This window comes from Electrophorus electricus, chromosome 1 (assembly GCF_013358815.1).
Source record: "Electrophorus electricus isolate fEleEle1 chromosome 1, fEleEle1.pri, whole genome shotgun sequence".
NCBI lineage: Eukaryota > Metazoa > Chordata > Actinopteri > Gymnotiformes > Gymnotidae > Electrophorus > Electrophorus electricus.
In genome coordinates, this window is record NC_049535.1 from 7,009,967 (window position 1) to 7,027,899 (window position 17,933).

The window sequence follows — 17,933 nt, forward strand, 5'->3', positions numbered from 1 at the left end:
AAGAGGAATAATAATTTATGACCCTGCCTCAAGCAAAAAGCCCACCGTACAGCCCTGTTACAATACCAAACATGACATGGAGACACACACTCAGAGACCGGATGACACACACTCATTAGGTTCCTACATTACCACAACACATTATTTTCACCAAAATCTATTATTGCCCTCATGAGACCCAAGCCTGTTATTAATCACTGTCATTGGAGCCGTGTTGAGCTAGTGCCATCTGCTTGTTTCAGTAGAATTTCCATACATAATATTAAGAAGTAATAAGTATTATATAGATTTATATTATACAGATATAAGTAATATAGATTAGTATAGTAGCATCGCAAGAGTGGGCCACAGAGTGCCAGAGGAGTTAGTCACCGTTTATCTGGCGATTTATCTGTGCCAGTTATGTCATTCATCAGTCATCAGTCTCACGTCTGCTGTTCTGTGCATTTCTGCTTTGTTGTGTCTGCAGTGTGTTACTGCATCCCCCCTCCTGTTCTTCCATTGTCGAGCATTCTCTTCATTATCTGCTCCCTCTCTATATCTCAGTGATGCCATGCTTATTAAAAGAAAGTGTACACATCTCACGCATCTCACATATGACTAAATATAGCCCCACATTCATCAGACCAAGACACATACGCACACACACACACACACACACACACCCACACATACCCTGACAAATGCTCGTGCAAACACACTCACACATACAATATAATGTGCATATTATATTGTATAGTCAGAGACATCCATGCATGTCCACAATGTACCCACTCACAAAAAATGACTTGTTTCAAGCTTCTCTTTTCAAGCTTCTCTTGATCCACACCTTCATGTTTGAGGTGTGTGTCTGTTGACCTGGGTGCAGGCTACTCACAGTTGTGAGGCCATCACTGCACATCACTTCTACTCGAACACAGTGTGGTTCTCGCCAACCCACCGCGTGGATTCACACCAACAGATGTGACTCTAGCAGAAAACCGTATAGTATGGGCTTAACTCATCATTAACTCAGTATGGGCTTAACTCGTCAGTGCTAACTAAGCATAAAACTGCCTCATCTCCATGCACCTCCTCATCCACCCCTTACCTCATGCCACCCTACCCCAGGACACCTTACCCCACACCACCCTACCCCACTCTTTTAGTGCCACTGTTGCTGTCTGCTGCTGGAGTCCAACTCGGAGCACCGCCACTGCGACTCTTCCACATTCTGCTGTCTCGGTTCCGCCCTGTGGATGTTTAGTGGAGCTGGGCTTAGTGTGCCCTCATCCCGTCTTTCTGTGCTGGAGGTCTATCAGAGCACTTGTGGTATAATCCTCTAGCCCCTCTAGGGCTCCCCGCAGGCAAAGACACCCTGAACAGTGACCTTGCACTGCTAATGAAGTCATCTCTTCCCAGTGATGCTTCAGTCACTGCGGTAACAGCAGGGTCACACCCACCAACCCCCTGGCCTTTTGACGAGCACCAGTAGACAATGACTGTAGAGTCCCTGACAGAGAGAGCGAGAGAGATGTACTAATACCGTCATCGAGAGAGAGAGAGATGTACTAATACCGTCATCTTTATAGATTTGCAAAATATTGGTTTGTGCTCAGGGCATTCATATGCTGTGCTTGACATGCATGGATGTCATTCATCTTTAAAGTGATATTAAAAACACAGTGGCTGTTTGCTGTGTGACTGTGGTCTTATACAGCAAAGATCAAAGCCGGTGACCGAGTGGGTCAGGTACAATAAAAGTAATCAAAAGCCAACCAAAGACAGTGTAACCTCACTTCCAAAGAGGAACCAAGAGAAAGAGTAAATAACGTTCCCTCATTCTAGGATACTCTCTCCTCCTTCTCCGCTGGGATGCAAGCTTATGTGTTAAAATAATCATGTTCTTTCATTTATTTCTAACCCCCCATACCCTCCCTTCCCCCAGGGGACACATGCCCCAGTTTGAAATAAATCACAGTGCAGCAGAACGTCTAAAGATACTCCATCGACCACCACTGTTCCTGCAGGAACTGTTCGAGATCAATGCCTTTCAAAATCACTCTGTGTACCAGTATAATGCGCTGGTGATATTTCTTCACACACACACACACACACACGCAGAGAGAGAGAGGTGGATCTGTACTAATACGCAACCCGACCCAGATAACACAGGCTCTCCATCATGATTTCACATTTCTATTGTGTGCTCTTAGCAGTTGTTTTACATTCGTGGCTGGAGTTCTGTGAATAGCTGCTTAAGGCAGTAAGTCGACGATTGCGACCCTTTTTTGGTGAGGGATGGAGAAACCCATCAGTTTTTGTCCAGACTGCATTACTGATCACCACCCTCTGGGCCTACTGTGCTGGTCAATTATAGCTACTGGTCTGTTACAGGAACAGACAGTGAATGGTTGGTTGTATCACAACTACGTAATTCAAATAAATGGTTCTATGTGCTGAATAGATTCTGAAATACCTTTCTAAAGCAAGCATTTCCAGAATTGCCTGTCAGTTGGCTTTTAAATATGACATTTAACCTGTGACCTCTACATTGATTTTGCACCAACTAAAGTCCTTATTGATTGATTTGGATTGATAAACGTGCAGAGGACAAACCAGTTGTAGAACAGTCCCACACATCTGTTTGGGACATCAATTGTTTTCATGTCAGAAAGACTGACACAAGGTTCTAGAGGACGATGGACATCAGTTATGTCATATGCTGCTGCAGCGTTGTTTAGTGGATAGAGTCTCACACTGCTCTTACTAGTGTTGACTTACTGTGTCTGTAACTTATGTAATGACTGCTTATTGTTGTCAGCTGGGGCAATGTAGGTAGGGCTTCACATTAAGGGGGCATATTTATGCTTGTTTAATACCCTTTATAATCTACTGACATAAAACGCGGCTGCAGGTGGAGAGAGTGGGTTATATCTCACTGGAGATTAATCACTGTTTAACAATGCCCAAATGCACAGAGCTCAGTGCCTGTTGGTTCTCGTTATTTTGATTCAGCATTCCGTCTAGTTGTGTTCAAAATGCCTCTGGGTTCAAAAGGCAGGGTCTCCATTTAAAAAAACAAAAAAACAAACCATTATCACACATTTTAGAAGGATTGATTAGGTATTATGGCATGCTTCATAATGCAGCAGCTGTGTTTTTTGTTTTTTTTTAAGCTTGTGGCTTTCAGTTTTTTTCTCATTAGGCATACTCACTATAGACCCAGTCTCAACTGTCCTGTTAGTCTTTGCTCTCATAGGCTGTTGGTGACGTCGTGGATATATGGCGTGCAAAGTGTGGCCAGCAAGTTTGAAGTCGACCCACATGAGGCTGAGAAATCCAAATAAATAATAGAGGAATAATCAAACCCCATGCCTTCTGAAAATCGGCTATTTTGGTCTTTCAGTGAGAAACCAAAGGCACTAGGGAACTGGCCAGCAGTAATTACCTGGAATGTTAAGTTAGTGGTGACAGGGGAATCTTTTGAGTATGCGCAAGTGCCTTCAAATGAGGACACACTAAATGCTGTAGTCTGCAAAAGTCTGAACTGCCTTGTTCCAACATCAGTGAAGCTGAATGCGTAGGACCCATGGCACACTAGCCTGCACACCAGGGAGCTTATTTGGGGCCGAAAGAAAACATTTGTATGGCTAGACCAGTCCTGACCTAGCAAAGAGGCATTCAACCAGCCTGGAGGCTAGAAGCCTCAGCAACAATCAGGAGCTGTAGATAACTGAAGCTCAGGCAGCATTGTTAGCGGGGCCGCACACAGCGCCTGTCCATCAGAGACCTCTGACCGGAGCGTTGAGCAAGGGAGGGGTAACGGAGCATTAAAGCATTGCTTCCTTAATGAACATAATGGTCGTCGGTCCAGAGCCTTTTTGGCCTCACAGTACAACCCTCAGTCGTATTGATTTGTTCACAATTATGTTATTTGTCATCCACAGTTTAGGAAATCACATTGCAGGCGTTTTCATTTCAGCGCTATTAGCAGAGGTGGTAATCACGGTGAGGTATTGGATCGAGGCGTAGAGGGAAGGAGAGAGATGGGACTTCCAATTCCCAGAGCAGATTTAGAACGCACCTCAGGTGTTTTTCCATTCTTTCTTTCTTTGCTTTCTTCTTCCCTCCCTCCCTTCCCTTTCACTCTTGCTCTCTCCGTCTCTCTCTTGCGCTCCTGCTTCTCTCACTTTGTCTCCTTTTCCCCTCTCCCTCTGTCATCATTGCCAGAGCCACTGCTCTGTGTGTCATTTCCCAGCAGAGGCAGCATGCTGAGACGGACAGCTTAAATCACTGTCAGAAACCCACACATACACACACAAACAAGCACGCGCACATACACGCGCGCGCGCGCGCACACAGTTTTTCTTTCTTCCTCTCATGCATTCCATCTAGCTTTCATGCACACATGCGTGCGTGTGCGCGCGCGCACACACAAACGTGCACACGCTCATTCCGGCAAGGACAGGGAGGGACGGATCAGTATTTTCATCCATGGGATATGGAAATAAACGTTGGCCAAGCATGGCAGCGCTTGGACTTAGCAAGCTCTTGCCGCCAAAAGCGCAGTGGAATGGAGACACAAATGCAGCCCTCCCGCTTTCCAGCACGCTCCGAGAGCACGCGGACAGCATCGGCCTTCGCCGCACATGCTGTGCTGCATGGCTCAGTGCGCCAGTGATGGGGAACCCCTATGGGAATTCCGTGTGAAGGATGCTAACATGGGCTGCACGTGCGGGATTGTCCGTATATTTAGATTTAGACAGATTCATTCATCTTAACAAAATAAAAAATGTACACAGATGAATAGAATCCAAAGGGCAAATCCAAATACTCATATGACAGAATGGGCACCGAAAATAATGATTAGCCAGAACAGCGGCTCAGCAATGTATGAATGAACAAGACTTGACACTGAGGAGTTAGTGAGATGACCTTAAAAAATGCAGGTGAGCATAGGTAATAGACTCAGGTGTAAGAAACACTAATCAAAACTGGGGAGAGTGTGACCTCCTCAGGCATGGAGAAGGATCACTGGGACCATCTGTCACTGTGTGTTTATATTATTTACAAAACCTATATAGGTCCTTTTACAACTGCTTTTTATATCTTAGTATAGCTGCTTTTACAATTACGTGCAGGTGTATAGGTGTACAGTTGCATAACATTTTTTTGTTAGTTTATGTGCAATGTACTGAATCACAAAGACTTGACTGAAAAGCACTGCTACTAATCAAACGCAAACCACTGCAGTATAGGGCATCTGTCTCTTTAGAGTTAGTGACCTGGGGCAGAGGATTGATGTCTCCATATCTCAGACGCGCTAAGATTGTTAATGACACAATCTCCTGCTTACTGAGGGAAAAACACGCTGCGTGTCTGCAGAGAAATCTCTATTTGACAAATGTTCTAGGGTTGCCAGTATGCCTGAGAGTGCTTGGATCCTCCCCAGTAATGCTCTGCTGCTTTATTGAGCTCAACAGAACATGGAAGTGTATTTATTGCTCAGTGGTTTAATGCCACATCATCCAGGGCCAGCAAACCTTTCAGCCCTCTGAGATTCCAGATTTTAGTTTCAGGACAATTGCTGCAGGACAGGACAGGACAAGAGCTGGAAAAAGAAGGAAGAAATTAAATTACAGACCAAGACAAAGTAGGCACAAACTATGGACTAAGACATCCATAGTTATTGTCTGTGTGCACTGTTGTATAGCTATACATATGTGCAGAAAGAAATCAAATAAGATAACAAAAAAAGTGTAGATTCATGTGGCATGTGGTTAAAACTGTAAATATAAAAAGTATATGCAGGCCCATGAGTGTAATCTTTTCAAGTTGAACATTGGCAGTAGTATTTGGTGGTCTTTTGGGTGTAGTAATAATGATCCAGTTGCTTGAAGTTAAGTTCTCCAGGAACTGAGGGAAAGAAAGTGGTTTTGGTCATTTAGTAGTGTGTAATGTCTAAGAAGGTAGGGATTGTGTGCGGTGGTGTGTTGGCTTAGAGGAGTATGGGAAGAGATTTGTTGCCACTTTTTTCATACATTTGATATAAAGGGAGGTCGCATCCAATCATTCTTGTTCACATTCCAATCAAGTTTCTCCTTTGTGTGAGAGTTTTGAGTCTGTCATACCAGACAGATAAAGCCAGAATGCTTTAAGTGATTGCAGAATTGAACTTAAGTAGCAGATGCTGCTTAACTGGGAAATCTAGCCTCTGTTGGGCCTTAATGATGTTTTCAGTATTCTAATGCCATTTTAATAAATTGGTTAGTATCCTCTCACCACCAGTTTAGTAGAAACCTATCTTGAACCTACTATACTATAAACTGAAGGCACAGCATCTTATACAGACTACAGATTCTAGCACTATCTATTGGCATGCACATGCCAGCCACCATCTACCCGCTTCTCCATGTCAGTTGTGGTCCACAGGAGCACTGCTAAGCGGATATTATTTGGTTTGCGGACCATTCTCACCACAGTGATGATGGCAGTGACATGTCTGAGACACTGCAGGAATTCAAGTGCTCTGCACCCAAAAATATCCAGCCAGCAGTGATCCTGTGGTCAGACACTGACTTGTGTTGGAGAGGTGGAGGACGGCTAGCACAAACTACGTGTGGCACAGATGGGCTCCAGTATAATTGTAAATGTGCATGGTGTTTCTTGTAAAGAAGGGGGTGAATGCATGTTCCAAGTCCATAATTCTTATTGGCTGATTAGCGATTCTGACGGGATTCTTGTGATTTGTAATTTCTAAAAGTGTATTGTCATTCCATTTGCTTTTGAGGATGAGATTGCTGTCCTTACACCATTTTACAGCATGGGCCAGTTCCTGTGGGTAAGACTGTCTGAAATTAGTCAGATTATCATTAGGCTTTGAAACTCTTTTGAACTAATTTGACTAGGGGATCCGTTCGTGAACAGAGGGAAGATAAGGAGGAGAGAGGACACCTCAGGGTTGCACAGTGCTGAGGCACAGGACTTGAGAGCTTGTATCATTCACCTTGACTGCCTGGGTTCTACAAAGTCTTGTATCCAGTAGCACAAGGTCAAGTTCACCTTCATGTCCTGAAGTCTAAAACTATACTAAATGCAGGAGAAAAGTCAATGAAGAGAATGCACATTTAGGTGATGACTCTTCAACACATTCATGTGTGTCCCAAATTGACAGTATATGGGGACATAATCTACATTTTGTGGCATAACCTGTCTAAAACTGTGAAATGAGTTAGTACAGATCTGGACGAAACATTGAACAAGAGATTACAAGAGTAAGGCCATTCTTAATATATAACCAGACATTCAACTCCAGAACTTATATCCATCTCCCTGTCCATGCATGCATTCATTCATTCATTCATTCATTCATTCATTCATTCATTCATTCATTCATTCATTTGTCTCTACCAGGAACCTAATGAAAATTTTATGAGTAGTAATAATCACCAGGGCAGACATGTAAGTTATGTGGGATGAGGTAAGTGAAGCTGCGCTCCTCCTTTCAGAGCCAAAGGCAGCAGTGAGACTTTGAGATAACATCAGGTGTCATGACTGCAGTGTTTGCTGGTACTGCTCACAGAGGGTCACACAGATCCTAACCAAGACTCCAGTTCTACAGGCTCGCTAGAGGCCTTCAAAAAGAGACATTCAGAAAGAAAAGGCCTTTCAAGGGCACTGTGTGGGCTTGGCATTGCTCTTCGACTGAGATGTATAAATTGGCGAGATGGTTCATGGAGGGGGAAAAATAAGTCGCTTCTCTTCATTCGGGCTTAAGCCTGAGCACTATCATATGCTCAGAGCTCTCTTTCCTACACCACAAAAACACTGGGCTTATTAGCTATCAGTTTGATAAGTCTATTTAATGAACAGACCCTAAACCCACACTGTAGACTATTTCCTGGGACCTGCCAAATTTGTTGTATGTGGAGGTGTAAATGAAAATATGCATGAGGAGGTTGTTGTAATGTTTTAGATGAAGTTCAAATGACATTTCGCAGGAAATCCCATGAAACAATAACAAAGATTATTTAACAGAAGTTATTTTACTATATAATCAGTTCAGTGTTATTCCAGTGTGTCACAGAGAGCTGTGGTGCTATGATGGTGCTCTGACTTAAGACCGAGTGTGGGCAAGAGGATATTTTCTCTCCAGAAACCATCAAGCCAATGTCAATGAATACTGTCCTTGAAACTAATGCAGGACTGTCCCCTCTTGGAGCTGATCTGACTTTTAAATGTAATAACTTTAATATATGGTACATGATTTAATGGAGCACAGACCCAAATCGGATGAGATATAATTGCCAAACTTAAAACATAAATAATCATAAATAGCTCCTTGCAGCCCTGCTTCAGATCCTGTGCATTGGAGAGAGCTTTGCACCCTGCCTCTAAATAGGAGAGGAAAGTCACTAAATGGTAATGATGAAGAGCTTCACAGGGGACCAGTACCGTGCTCTCCAGTGACAGGTGTGAAAGACGAACACGAGAAACACCTAGGAAACGTGGCCGTATAGCCTTGCGCCGTTCACCCTACGCCCCTGAGCCTGAGTTTTAGGGAATCATTTCATTAAACTGTTTATCTGAGAATTCGTGGTAAAATGCGGCTCAGGTTAACAGACAACTGTAGCGCTTGTGGTTAGAATTATAGACAAGCTTATGTGCTTTCATCCTGCGTCACTACATCTCTGTGGTTGTTTGATTCACTAAAATAAAATTGCAGAGCTGTATTCAAATCACGTTCACCACTCTGTGCAATCCTCTGAAGTGTTGCTGCCTGTCCAAGATATATAGTTGTGGAATCTATTCCAGCCTCAGAGAAAAGCCATAGTGATCTCCCAGTGATTATATTTGCTCTTTGCTTTGCCTGAGAGGATTTGTGTAAAAAAAAAAAAAAAAAAAATCTCCTCAATAATCTCGTAGTTCCTGTGTTTCAGTTCCTTACAAAGTCTCACTCAAAAAAAGATTAGAAATGGGAGACTTTAGATGTGTTTTTTCTAGGATTAAGTCAGTCAGTTAAGAAAGTCGAATGGAAGTGGAAGTGGACTAAGGTAAAACTGAAGGGGAGTCGAAGATCAGAGTAGAAGAGGCTAAATCTTCCCAATTTTGAATTTTAAATTGTTGTTTGAATTCGTATAGGTGACCATATATTTATATCTCCACCACCATATTATTTTTAGATTTGTCATCTTGAAAACACTGTAATAATAGGAAACCCAGCACACTTGTTCTCTTAGCTGGTGAGCTCCTGGAAAACTACGGTTTAAGCAGGTGTTTGTTCAGGGTGCCTTACTTGCTGATTTACAGCATATGAAACAGGGGCATTCAATTAAAATTCAAAATTATTTATACAGCGCTTTTTACAACAAATGTCACAAAGCAGCTTAACAAATGTCCAAGACTCAAAGGGGGGCCATCCTCCTCTGGCTTACAATGGACACCACAATAACAACAGTTTAAAGAGATAAATAAATAGAATACTTGTCCTGGAGTCAAACATAGTTCGCTGATTTGGTGACTGGTTAATTACCTTGTTTGGAAAGTGGTTTGCTGGATTTTGTCATAGCTGACAAATTTACAGTGTCGGGCCTGGTTAAGAGCATTGAGAATGAGGAACAGGTCTTGTAGTGGGACATAATTGAAGAACAGCAATGTGGTGCCTTGGTATGCCACACAACAACCCAACAAAAAGTCTACTATGTCAGATTTATTTTGTATTTTTTTGCATACTCTGATATCTCCTATGAGGCATTACCTGACATTGAACAACAGGATGACGGTGCTCTCAGGTGTGTGTATGCACAAAAATGGCAAAGAGAGACAGATGTGGAACAATGAAAGAGGGGAAATGTTCATTGTGCTATGCTTTTTGGACTTTTCATCAAGAGAGTAGCAGGACAGAGTTGGCGAGAAATAACGAAGAAACCCGGTGCATAGCTAGTTATGCTAAGTTATCATTCCCCAATAGCAGAGCCCATAGTGTCCTCTTCACGACAACCCAATCATTTTTGTGCCACAATAATTTGTTATTTTTCTTTTCCGAAGACAAAACAGTGACATACAAAACACTTATGTAGCCATAATCAACAATCAGTTGACCCTCCTCCCTGACAACCTATGAACTCAGACAAGGACTTTAACCATGATCAGTCAGTACCAAACATGTAGTGCGGCCAGTCTCACGGCAAGAATGTATGCCACTGCAATCGCCTAATCTAACATGGTGAAAGACAGAAATATTTTGTAGTCTGATCCTGGCATCAGAGGTGGGAAATCAGCAAATTGTGCTAGACTCCAGCCCTCCTGGACAGGAAGTGGGCACCCCAGTGTAGCACATCCAGAGCTGCTACCTATTACTCCTATGCTACTGACTTCCTCACGTGAACCCCAGTATTTTAGAAGCCCCCACGTCAGCTCAAAACCTGTGTACAGAGACCTTTCATAAAGGTTCAATCACGACCATTGAACTAACCAGCACACCAGTTTCAAGTTGCGCGACACACGTAAACACACCCTGCAGTGTCATTCTCATTTTTCACACACCTCCCTTCTTTTTCTTCTTGCCGTTCATCGTCCCCTATTGGCCCCTTCTATGTTCTATGGCTCTATAACTCCCTTTAGCTATTAATCTTTCCCTTCCCCCCTCTCACCCTTATTTTCTGCTCATACAATTTCTTCTTTTTTCGTATCTCCAGTCCACCCTCCCTCCTCATTCACATCTTGCCAGTATGTCTCCTTGTCCCTTGTCCCATACGACCTCATTTCAGTGCAGTTATTACCTCAGATTTTGGTTGATATGATGTTGAACTTTGATTTAAATCAGTTTTTTGCCAATTAGTTCACGATTATGAAGTGTGCGTGAGATGACTTTCCAATACCATTTCTTGAGCTAACTTCACATTGAAAGATGTTGACGAAAACATGGGATGGTGTATATGCAGCCAAGTTTTAACCAATTTTAGTGTTTGCGCACAGGTACATGCTTGGGAATGCAGACAATGCGCACACACACAAACATACATAAACACATACTCATGTGGGCATGTTTGTATTCCTGATTTTGGGTTTTCTGTATGTAAATGCATGCATATGTCAGTACAGGTCAACCTGCTCCTGGGGCCAGCAGCAAACATCTCTGGTAGTGATAAACAATCATATTACAGCTCATAGAAAAATGCAGGTCATAATACAGTAGACACAGCAACCAAAGCTAAAGATGATAATCCAGAGAGAGAGAGAGAGAGAGAAATGTACTCATATTCCATACAACAGCTGATTTTGTTTAGCTTGTTCATAATTTCATTTTAATGTGCCATCTCAAAAAAAGTCACAAGAAAAGTACCTGTGAATGAAAAATCCCAGCTGCTCTTTATCCCCACCTATGTATCCCCTTGGCATATCATAACAGTGCTCGCAATTGTAAATACCATTTTGTGCTGTGGAGAAGAGCACTTTTCTTATACAAAGTTTGTTCTTTTTTTCCATGTCGAAAAAGCTCTCTGCATGCCCTGTCTCTGTGAAATGATCGAGATTGTCGAATTGCTCCAGATAGGGATAATAGATTAAAACATGGTGGATTTTCTTCATAGCTCTTTTTTAATTGTTAATAGTCTTTTGATAATTTGTGATGCATGACAGATGGGAAAATGATTCTGCTTTTTGGCTGGCGTTTTAGCGAGTTTGTGAGAGAGAGTGTGAATGAGTGGCTCCTTGGTAAGCGAGGATTAATTCAGCCTAAACTCTGCTGTAATTACCGCCTATTGTTGTTCTGTCCAGGCGAGTGCAGACGCAGGGCTTGGGTACGTTTACTTCCATAAAAACTGTCAGGGAAGGAGTCCACTTTCATTTTTGTTTATCTATTGTAATCCTTTGAAAAGCATCAAATAAACACACCTTATTTATTATTATTCTCATACAGTTATGTGCTAGTGTCATGCTGGGTGATACATCTGTGTATATTTGTATATTAGATTTTAAATGTTTTATGACGCATCAAAAGTCAAGTGGTTGTAATCTCCATCAGAATCTTTTCCATGACATTTTGAAAGACCAGTGAGTCCTTATTGTCCATTAAACCAGAACCTTTTGGACTTTAGCGGTGTGTCACGGTCTTCACCAGATGTATATTTAACTTAACTTTAGCAAACTTTCAAACAGAACCACAGAAATGGGTCGCTTATGACTCCTGCTGTTCCCAAAGCGGGTTTTGGCAAGTCCAAATGAAATAATTTTGCATTTGCACTTACCTTGTGTGCAAAGTTACAGCAGCAACAGATGACCTGTGCCCCCACACGCCATCACTGAAAAAGGGCAACAGAGATTGTTGTTTTATTCATATTGCCCCTTTTATATCAGTACAAAATGATATTTTATGAGACCAGATTTAGCAGGATAAATACTATTGAAATGTTGTCCTTGTGTTATGCACTGAGGGCATTTATAGGTGGGGACAAAGAGGGCACGTTCATTCCTTATTCTGTTGCTCATTCCTGCTTACATGAAGCTCCATAGAAGAGGAAACGTGGGATATTTCATAAGTGATATTCTAGAAACAGCCTTATTACCAAGTCACTATTAAATAGGCAGTTTTAAAGGAATAGTTTGCCTGAAGTTGCTGATGTTGCTTAATGCTTAATTAAAATGAGTAGGATTACCATGATCTTATTTGCATAATGCTAATTAGCAAGTGCTAGCTTTTATTTATTATTTCATTGACAATTTGGTCAAACTGTCCTTTTTAAAATGCAGAGAATAATACAAAAAATATAATACAATGAAAATGTAAGGAACATTACAATATATTCAGTAACTTTTTCATCTGAGCTGTTAAAGAAAATGGGCTGATATTGAGCGTAGAGTAGTTGTGCATTATCTCTTGCCCCCTGTGAACAGATTTCTAAAAGAGAAAGATCTGTGGTTTCACAAATGACTGTGCTGGTCACTCTAACCGCTAAGACATGGAGCATGTCACCCTCATAATCATTATCACACGAGGCAATTGCTCTTTCAGGGATACCCTGATGGAAACTACTTTCAAGACAGAATTGGACATGGCTTTACGGGAATGATTGGTGTTCCTAGATTTGAGTGTGTGTATCTGAGTGTGTGTGTGTGTGTGTGTGTGTGTGTGTGTGTGTGTGTGTGTGTGTGTGTGTGTGTGGCAGGGGGCAGGGATAGAGGGGTAGGCAGGCTCACCTGACACACATCATCTCCTTTGCTCTTCTCTTTATGGTGGCTGTCTATTAGGACCCCCAACCAATCTCTCACACACACACACACATACACCCAGCCCAGGTGGGCATGCTTTCTCACAGACTGTTGCCTTGCCAACAGCCTGTGTTTCATCACTGGTGCTGTCCCTGAGGACAAAAAGGGCATAATCCAGACATTCGTCACCCCCCTCTGGCAGATACATATCACTGCAGGTACAAGTGGATCTGAAATTTACGATTACATGTAGATCTGCGACATCCTACATACATCACCAGCAGATCTACTTTGTTTCAGTGATTACAGTACAGGGTGTAAGCACTACTCTGTCCCACTCCTGTTGCGTACATACATACAAATTTGTCAGAAAGGACTGGATTTCAGCATGAGCCCAGTAATTAGAGCCAGAGCTCACTGCTATGGGGGCTGCAGGGAATGCTCTTTGCTGGGGGTGCCTGTCATTATGTTTGATGTGCCCCTTAGTCTCTCAGTTTCTGTGTTGAACTGTGTTGAATCTTCTAATTTAAAAAATGCACGGAACTAAGGGGAGTGAATCTGGTTGGTCTGATCTGATTGGTCAGAATCTGATCTGATTGGTGTAAGCATAAATGGTTGTCTTGAATTTGAAACATGCCCTTCATTTCCCACATTATTTTTGCTATATTTGAGACACCCCGTCTGCGTTTCTTTCACATATTTCTGCCAGAACTGCTGGCAGTGGGAATGTGTGAGTGGACATCGCTGTGGCCCATCCTCACCACATGCCTCTCCCTTCTTTCAGGGCTGTTGGGAACAAACCAAGAAGCAGCAGCCCCAAAGGCCAGACTCCTGAGGAGAGTGGCCGCCGCACAGACGCCAACTCCTCTGTGTCAGACCTGGCTAACTCCGTCACGAGCGACATGCTGATGGTAAGAGGGCAAAGTGTGTGTGCTTGTGTGTGTGTGTGTGTGTGTGTGTGTGTGTGTGTGTGTGTGTGTGTATGTGCAAGCATATTTTGTGCTTCATCTAATCCAATCTTCCTTCTCTTACTTCTCTCTTTACCCACAATGCCCTAGGTCACCACTGCTTCTGAGTGGGGCATAACTTTTAACCACACAGTGCACTAAGTACAGGGTGTAAGCACTACTCTCTCCCACTCCTGTTGCGTACATACATACAAATTTGTCAGAAAGGACTGGATTTCAGCATGAGCCCAGTAATTAGAGCCAGAGCTCACTGCTATGGGGGCTGCAGGGAATGCTCTTTGCTGGGGGTGCCTGTCATTACGTGGGTGGCTTGGCGCTCATTTCTTTTAAACAACCTCTGATGATAACTAATAATGGTGCTTCCACTCTGAGTGACTGCTAGAGGGACCTGTGGCAGGGATCTTGGACTGCCCCCAGAACTGGAGTCAGGACATCAGCCACTTATTAATTCAACCTCTTACGTGCTGGCAGGTTAGAAACCTGGGGGAAGAGACTTGTGTATTCTGAAATGAAATACTCCTGTGCAAGAAAGAGGGTTCTGTAAGGATTGGTTGCATGAGAGATATGATTGTAGCCCCTAATTGGAGTGCTGCTTCACACATAATTTCACTTTGATGAGGCCAAATTGTACCCTCTTCTCTTGTTTTTTTCTCCATGGTTATGTTGAGTGATTGAGCGGTGTGTCTTGTGGCAGACGTATCTTAGGAGATGTCTGTGAGTTTCTACTTTTTAACAGTCCTGAACAGAGGCGTAGAGAGTTTGTTTACTTCATTTATGTAACAGAAACAAAGTGTAAAATCAGATTTTAACCCCTTTTTTTCTCTCTCTCTCGCTTTCACGTTCACTTTTGCTCTCACTCTCTCACTCTCTATCAGTTATCTCCTGGGTCTGAGGAAGAAGAGCACGAGGGCCCAGTGTGTGAGAAACTTGGCCGTATCCAGTTCAGCGTGGGCTACAGCTTCCAGGATTCCACACTCACAGTGAAGATTCTCAAAGGCCAGGATCTACCTGCAAAAGATTTCTCTGGAACCTCAGACCCTTTTGTCAAAATCTACCTATTACCAGACAAGAAGCACAAACTGGAGACCAAAGTCAAGAGAAAGAACCTTAACCCACACTGGAATGAAACCTTCCTGTTTGAAGGTGGGGAACAGTTATGCAGTTAAGATCAGTTATACTTGGACATGGCCCTATGTAATAAGGTGTTGTACTACAGAGCTGTGTTAGCAATTGGATTGTTCCCTCTGTAATCTATCTATCTATCTATCTATCTATCTATCTATCTATCTATCTATCTATCTATCTATCTATCTATCTCTCTCTCTCTCTCTCTCTCTCTCTCTATATATATATATATATATATATATATATATATATATATATATATATATATATATATATATATATAAGTGATGTGTTACTGAAGTATTGTACTCTATTGATGATGCATAACTTAATATTTGTTTATGGTGTGTTATTTGTAATAAGTATACACTGTTAATTGATATAGGGATGTGATTTTGGGGTATATCTGTCTTCTAATCCAGCAAAAGACGTTTTTGTGTATGTCAAACAGTGAATACAAACTGAAACATGGATGTATGCCAGACTGGCCTAACTGCAGAACTTGTGCACAATCGTGTGTGCGCGCGTGCGTGTGTGCTTGTGTGTGTGTGTGTGTGTGTGTGTGCGTGCTTGTCAGATTGCAGTCTTCTTATATAGGGTTTTGTCTGATGATGAACCCCACGCTCTGTTAGTTTTCCTTGTTCTACATACGCGACTTATTTTGTGTGACTTATTTTGTCAATATACAGTTTACATAGGTATAAATGTATGTAATAGATGTGTACATGGGTATAAAATAAGTATTTGGGGTTAGTGGGTGTGGGAAGGGTATTAGAAATGGGAAGTTAATTTATTAAACATATCTTAAGTCTCTCTCTCTCTCTCACCCCCAGGTTTCCCTTATGAGAAGGTAGTACAGCGCACTCTGTACCTGCAGGTGTTGGATTATGATCGTTTTAGTAGGAATGATCCTATAGGAGAGGTCTCCATCCCACTGAACAAGATGGACCTGGCCCACATGCAGACATTCTGGAAGGAACTTAAACCATGCAGTGATGGCAGTGTGAGTGGCAAAGTGCACATGTGTTTTAGTGTGTGGGTATGTAAATGTCTGTGTGCCTGTGTATATAGAGAGAAAGCATATGTGGGTGAGTGTGTGAGAGCTAGGCAGAGAGAAAGAGAGAGAGCAGACCCATCTTTGTAAAGATAGTTAGTCTTTTTATGATGAAGTGCTTAATATAAATATAATGACAGTGTTGAAATTGTTCCAATAGCGAGAAATAAGTATAGTGCACGACCCTTAAGTGCAAAAGGGAAAAGGCTTGTACTAGCAGCGAGGTGAAGGACTCTGCGGAGTTCTTGGACGAAATGAGCATAATTGCACGGTAGCTTGAGGGGAACATGGTGCTTTTCATGCCCCAACCCCCCCCCCCCATAAAGGCGCTCAAATCATGTACTGTCACCCACATCAGCGCCACTTGACGGAACAAGGAGAGCAGGAGGGAGATATAAACCATTGCAGTGGCAGGTCTGCACTGTTTGCCAGCGTTGCCCCACACTGGGCCTGGACTCACCAGGGGCCAGCTCCTGGCTAAAACACCCACACCAAGGTTAGCTGTAGCATCTGTTCCACTCCTGCTTTTCTGCAGAAGTTTATCCAGGCATCTATACTGGTGATGGTGACAACTTGATAGGCCAGTAAAGACGTAGCCTGCTTTACCCAAAAATGCGCGGGGACAAAAGTTTAGTTAAAGTGAGCAGAACGTAATAATATCAATTGGGCAAAGTTTCAAGTTAAAGACTTCAAATGAGTTCAAATTCAGTGAAATTGGCATACAGAGTAGTGCAAAAGAACAACGTTCACCTTCTCGTGGGCTTGCTGGTTCAACTCCCGATGATAATGCAGCAATCCGTGGCCAGGAGTTAAACGAAGCAAACTGGTACTGCTGTCTGGGTGGGAGGGATGACCTTACTATGCCCCCTGTCAATCACAGTGACACTAGTCAATCGTGGACATCTGTGTGCTCACACTTGCTGACAAGATCAGTTAGCACTTTCTTCCGAATGCGATCAACTGCTGTGTATTGCCTCAACTTGTAAAGATGTGGTTCTTGGCTTCATGTGTCTCTGAGGAAGCATGTGCTTGCTGCGCCCTCTGTGGTTGGTTGTTGTATGACAGAGAAGAGCTAGCTTGTGGGCGGGAATTAACCTTATTAACTAATGTTGGGTTGTGGGGTCCAGCTGGAATGAGTGCGTTTGCACCTTAACTTTGCCCACTAGGTCTTCCGTGGTTGTCAGTAGTGTCTGCCCCTTCCAGTAGCAGCTAGCTGCAGCTGTGGGAAGAATCTTTGCTGTTGTCTTCAGCTTTTCATTGCCTTTTGATTGTCTTCCCTTTTTTTGTGTGTGTAGGGGAGTAGGGGTGACCTGCTCGTCTCTCTGTGCTATAATCCCACGGCTAACATCATCACTGTCAACATCATAAAGGCACGCAATCTCAAAGCCATGGACATCGGAGGCACATCTGGTAGGTCTGCTCACCCTCGACTATTAATGGAAGGCAATGCTGGGCCCATTAAACAGGCCTTCAGTCCAAGGGCTAATGAACCAAAACAAACCTGTCTTCACATTTTACTGTAATACCACTGATCCAATTGCATGTTCTTGAGGTCGACATATTTCAAAATAAAAGCCAGTTAAAAAGAGACAGGG

General features: G+C 42.8%; 1 protein-coding gene across 1 annotated transcript in view; it reads left to right on the forward strand.

The window, feature by feature from the left end:
- syt7b (synaptotagmin VIIb) overlaps positions 1-17,933 on the forward strand; it is a 72,191-nt gene that overhangs the window by 50,284 nt on the left and 3,974 nt on the right. Inside the window, exons 7-10 of the mRNA XM_026997839.2 lie at positions 13,976-14,102; positions 15,035-15,302; positions 16,118-16,287; positions 17,634-17,748. Of these exons, the coding sequence (XP_026853640.2) occupies positions 13,976-14,102; positions 15,035-15,302; positions 16,118-16,287; positions 17,634-17,748 (680 nt within the window). The remainder of the gene's footprint in view (positions 1-13,975; positions 14,103-15,034; positions 15,303-16,117; positions 16,288-17,633; positions 17,749-17,933) is intronic.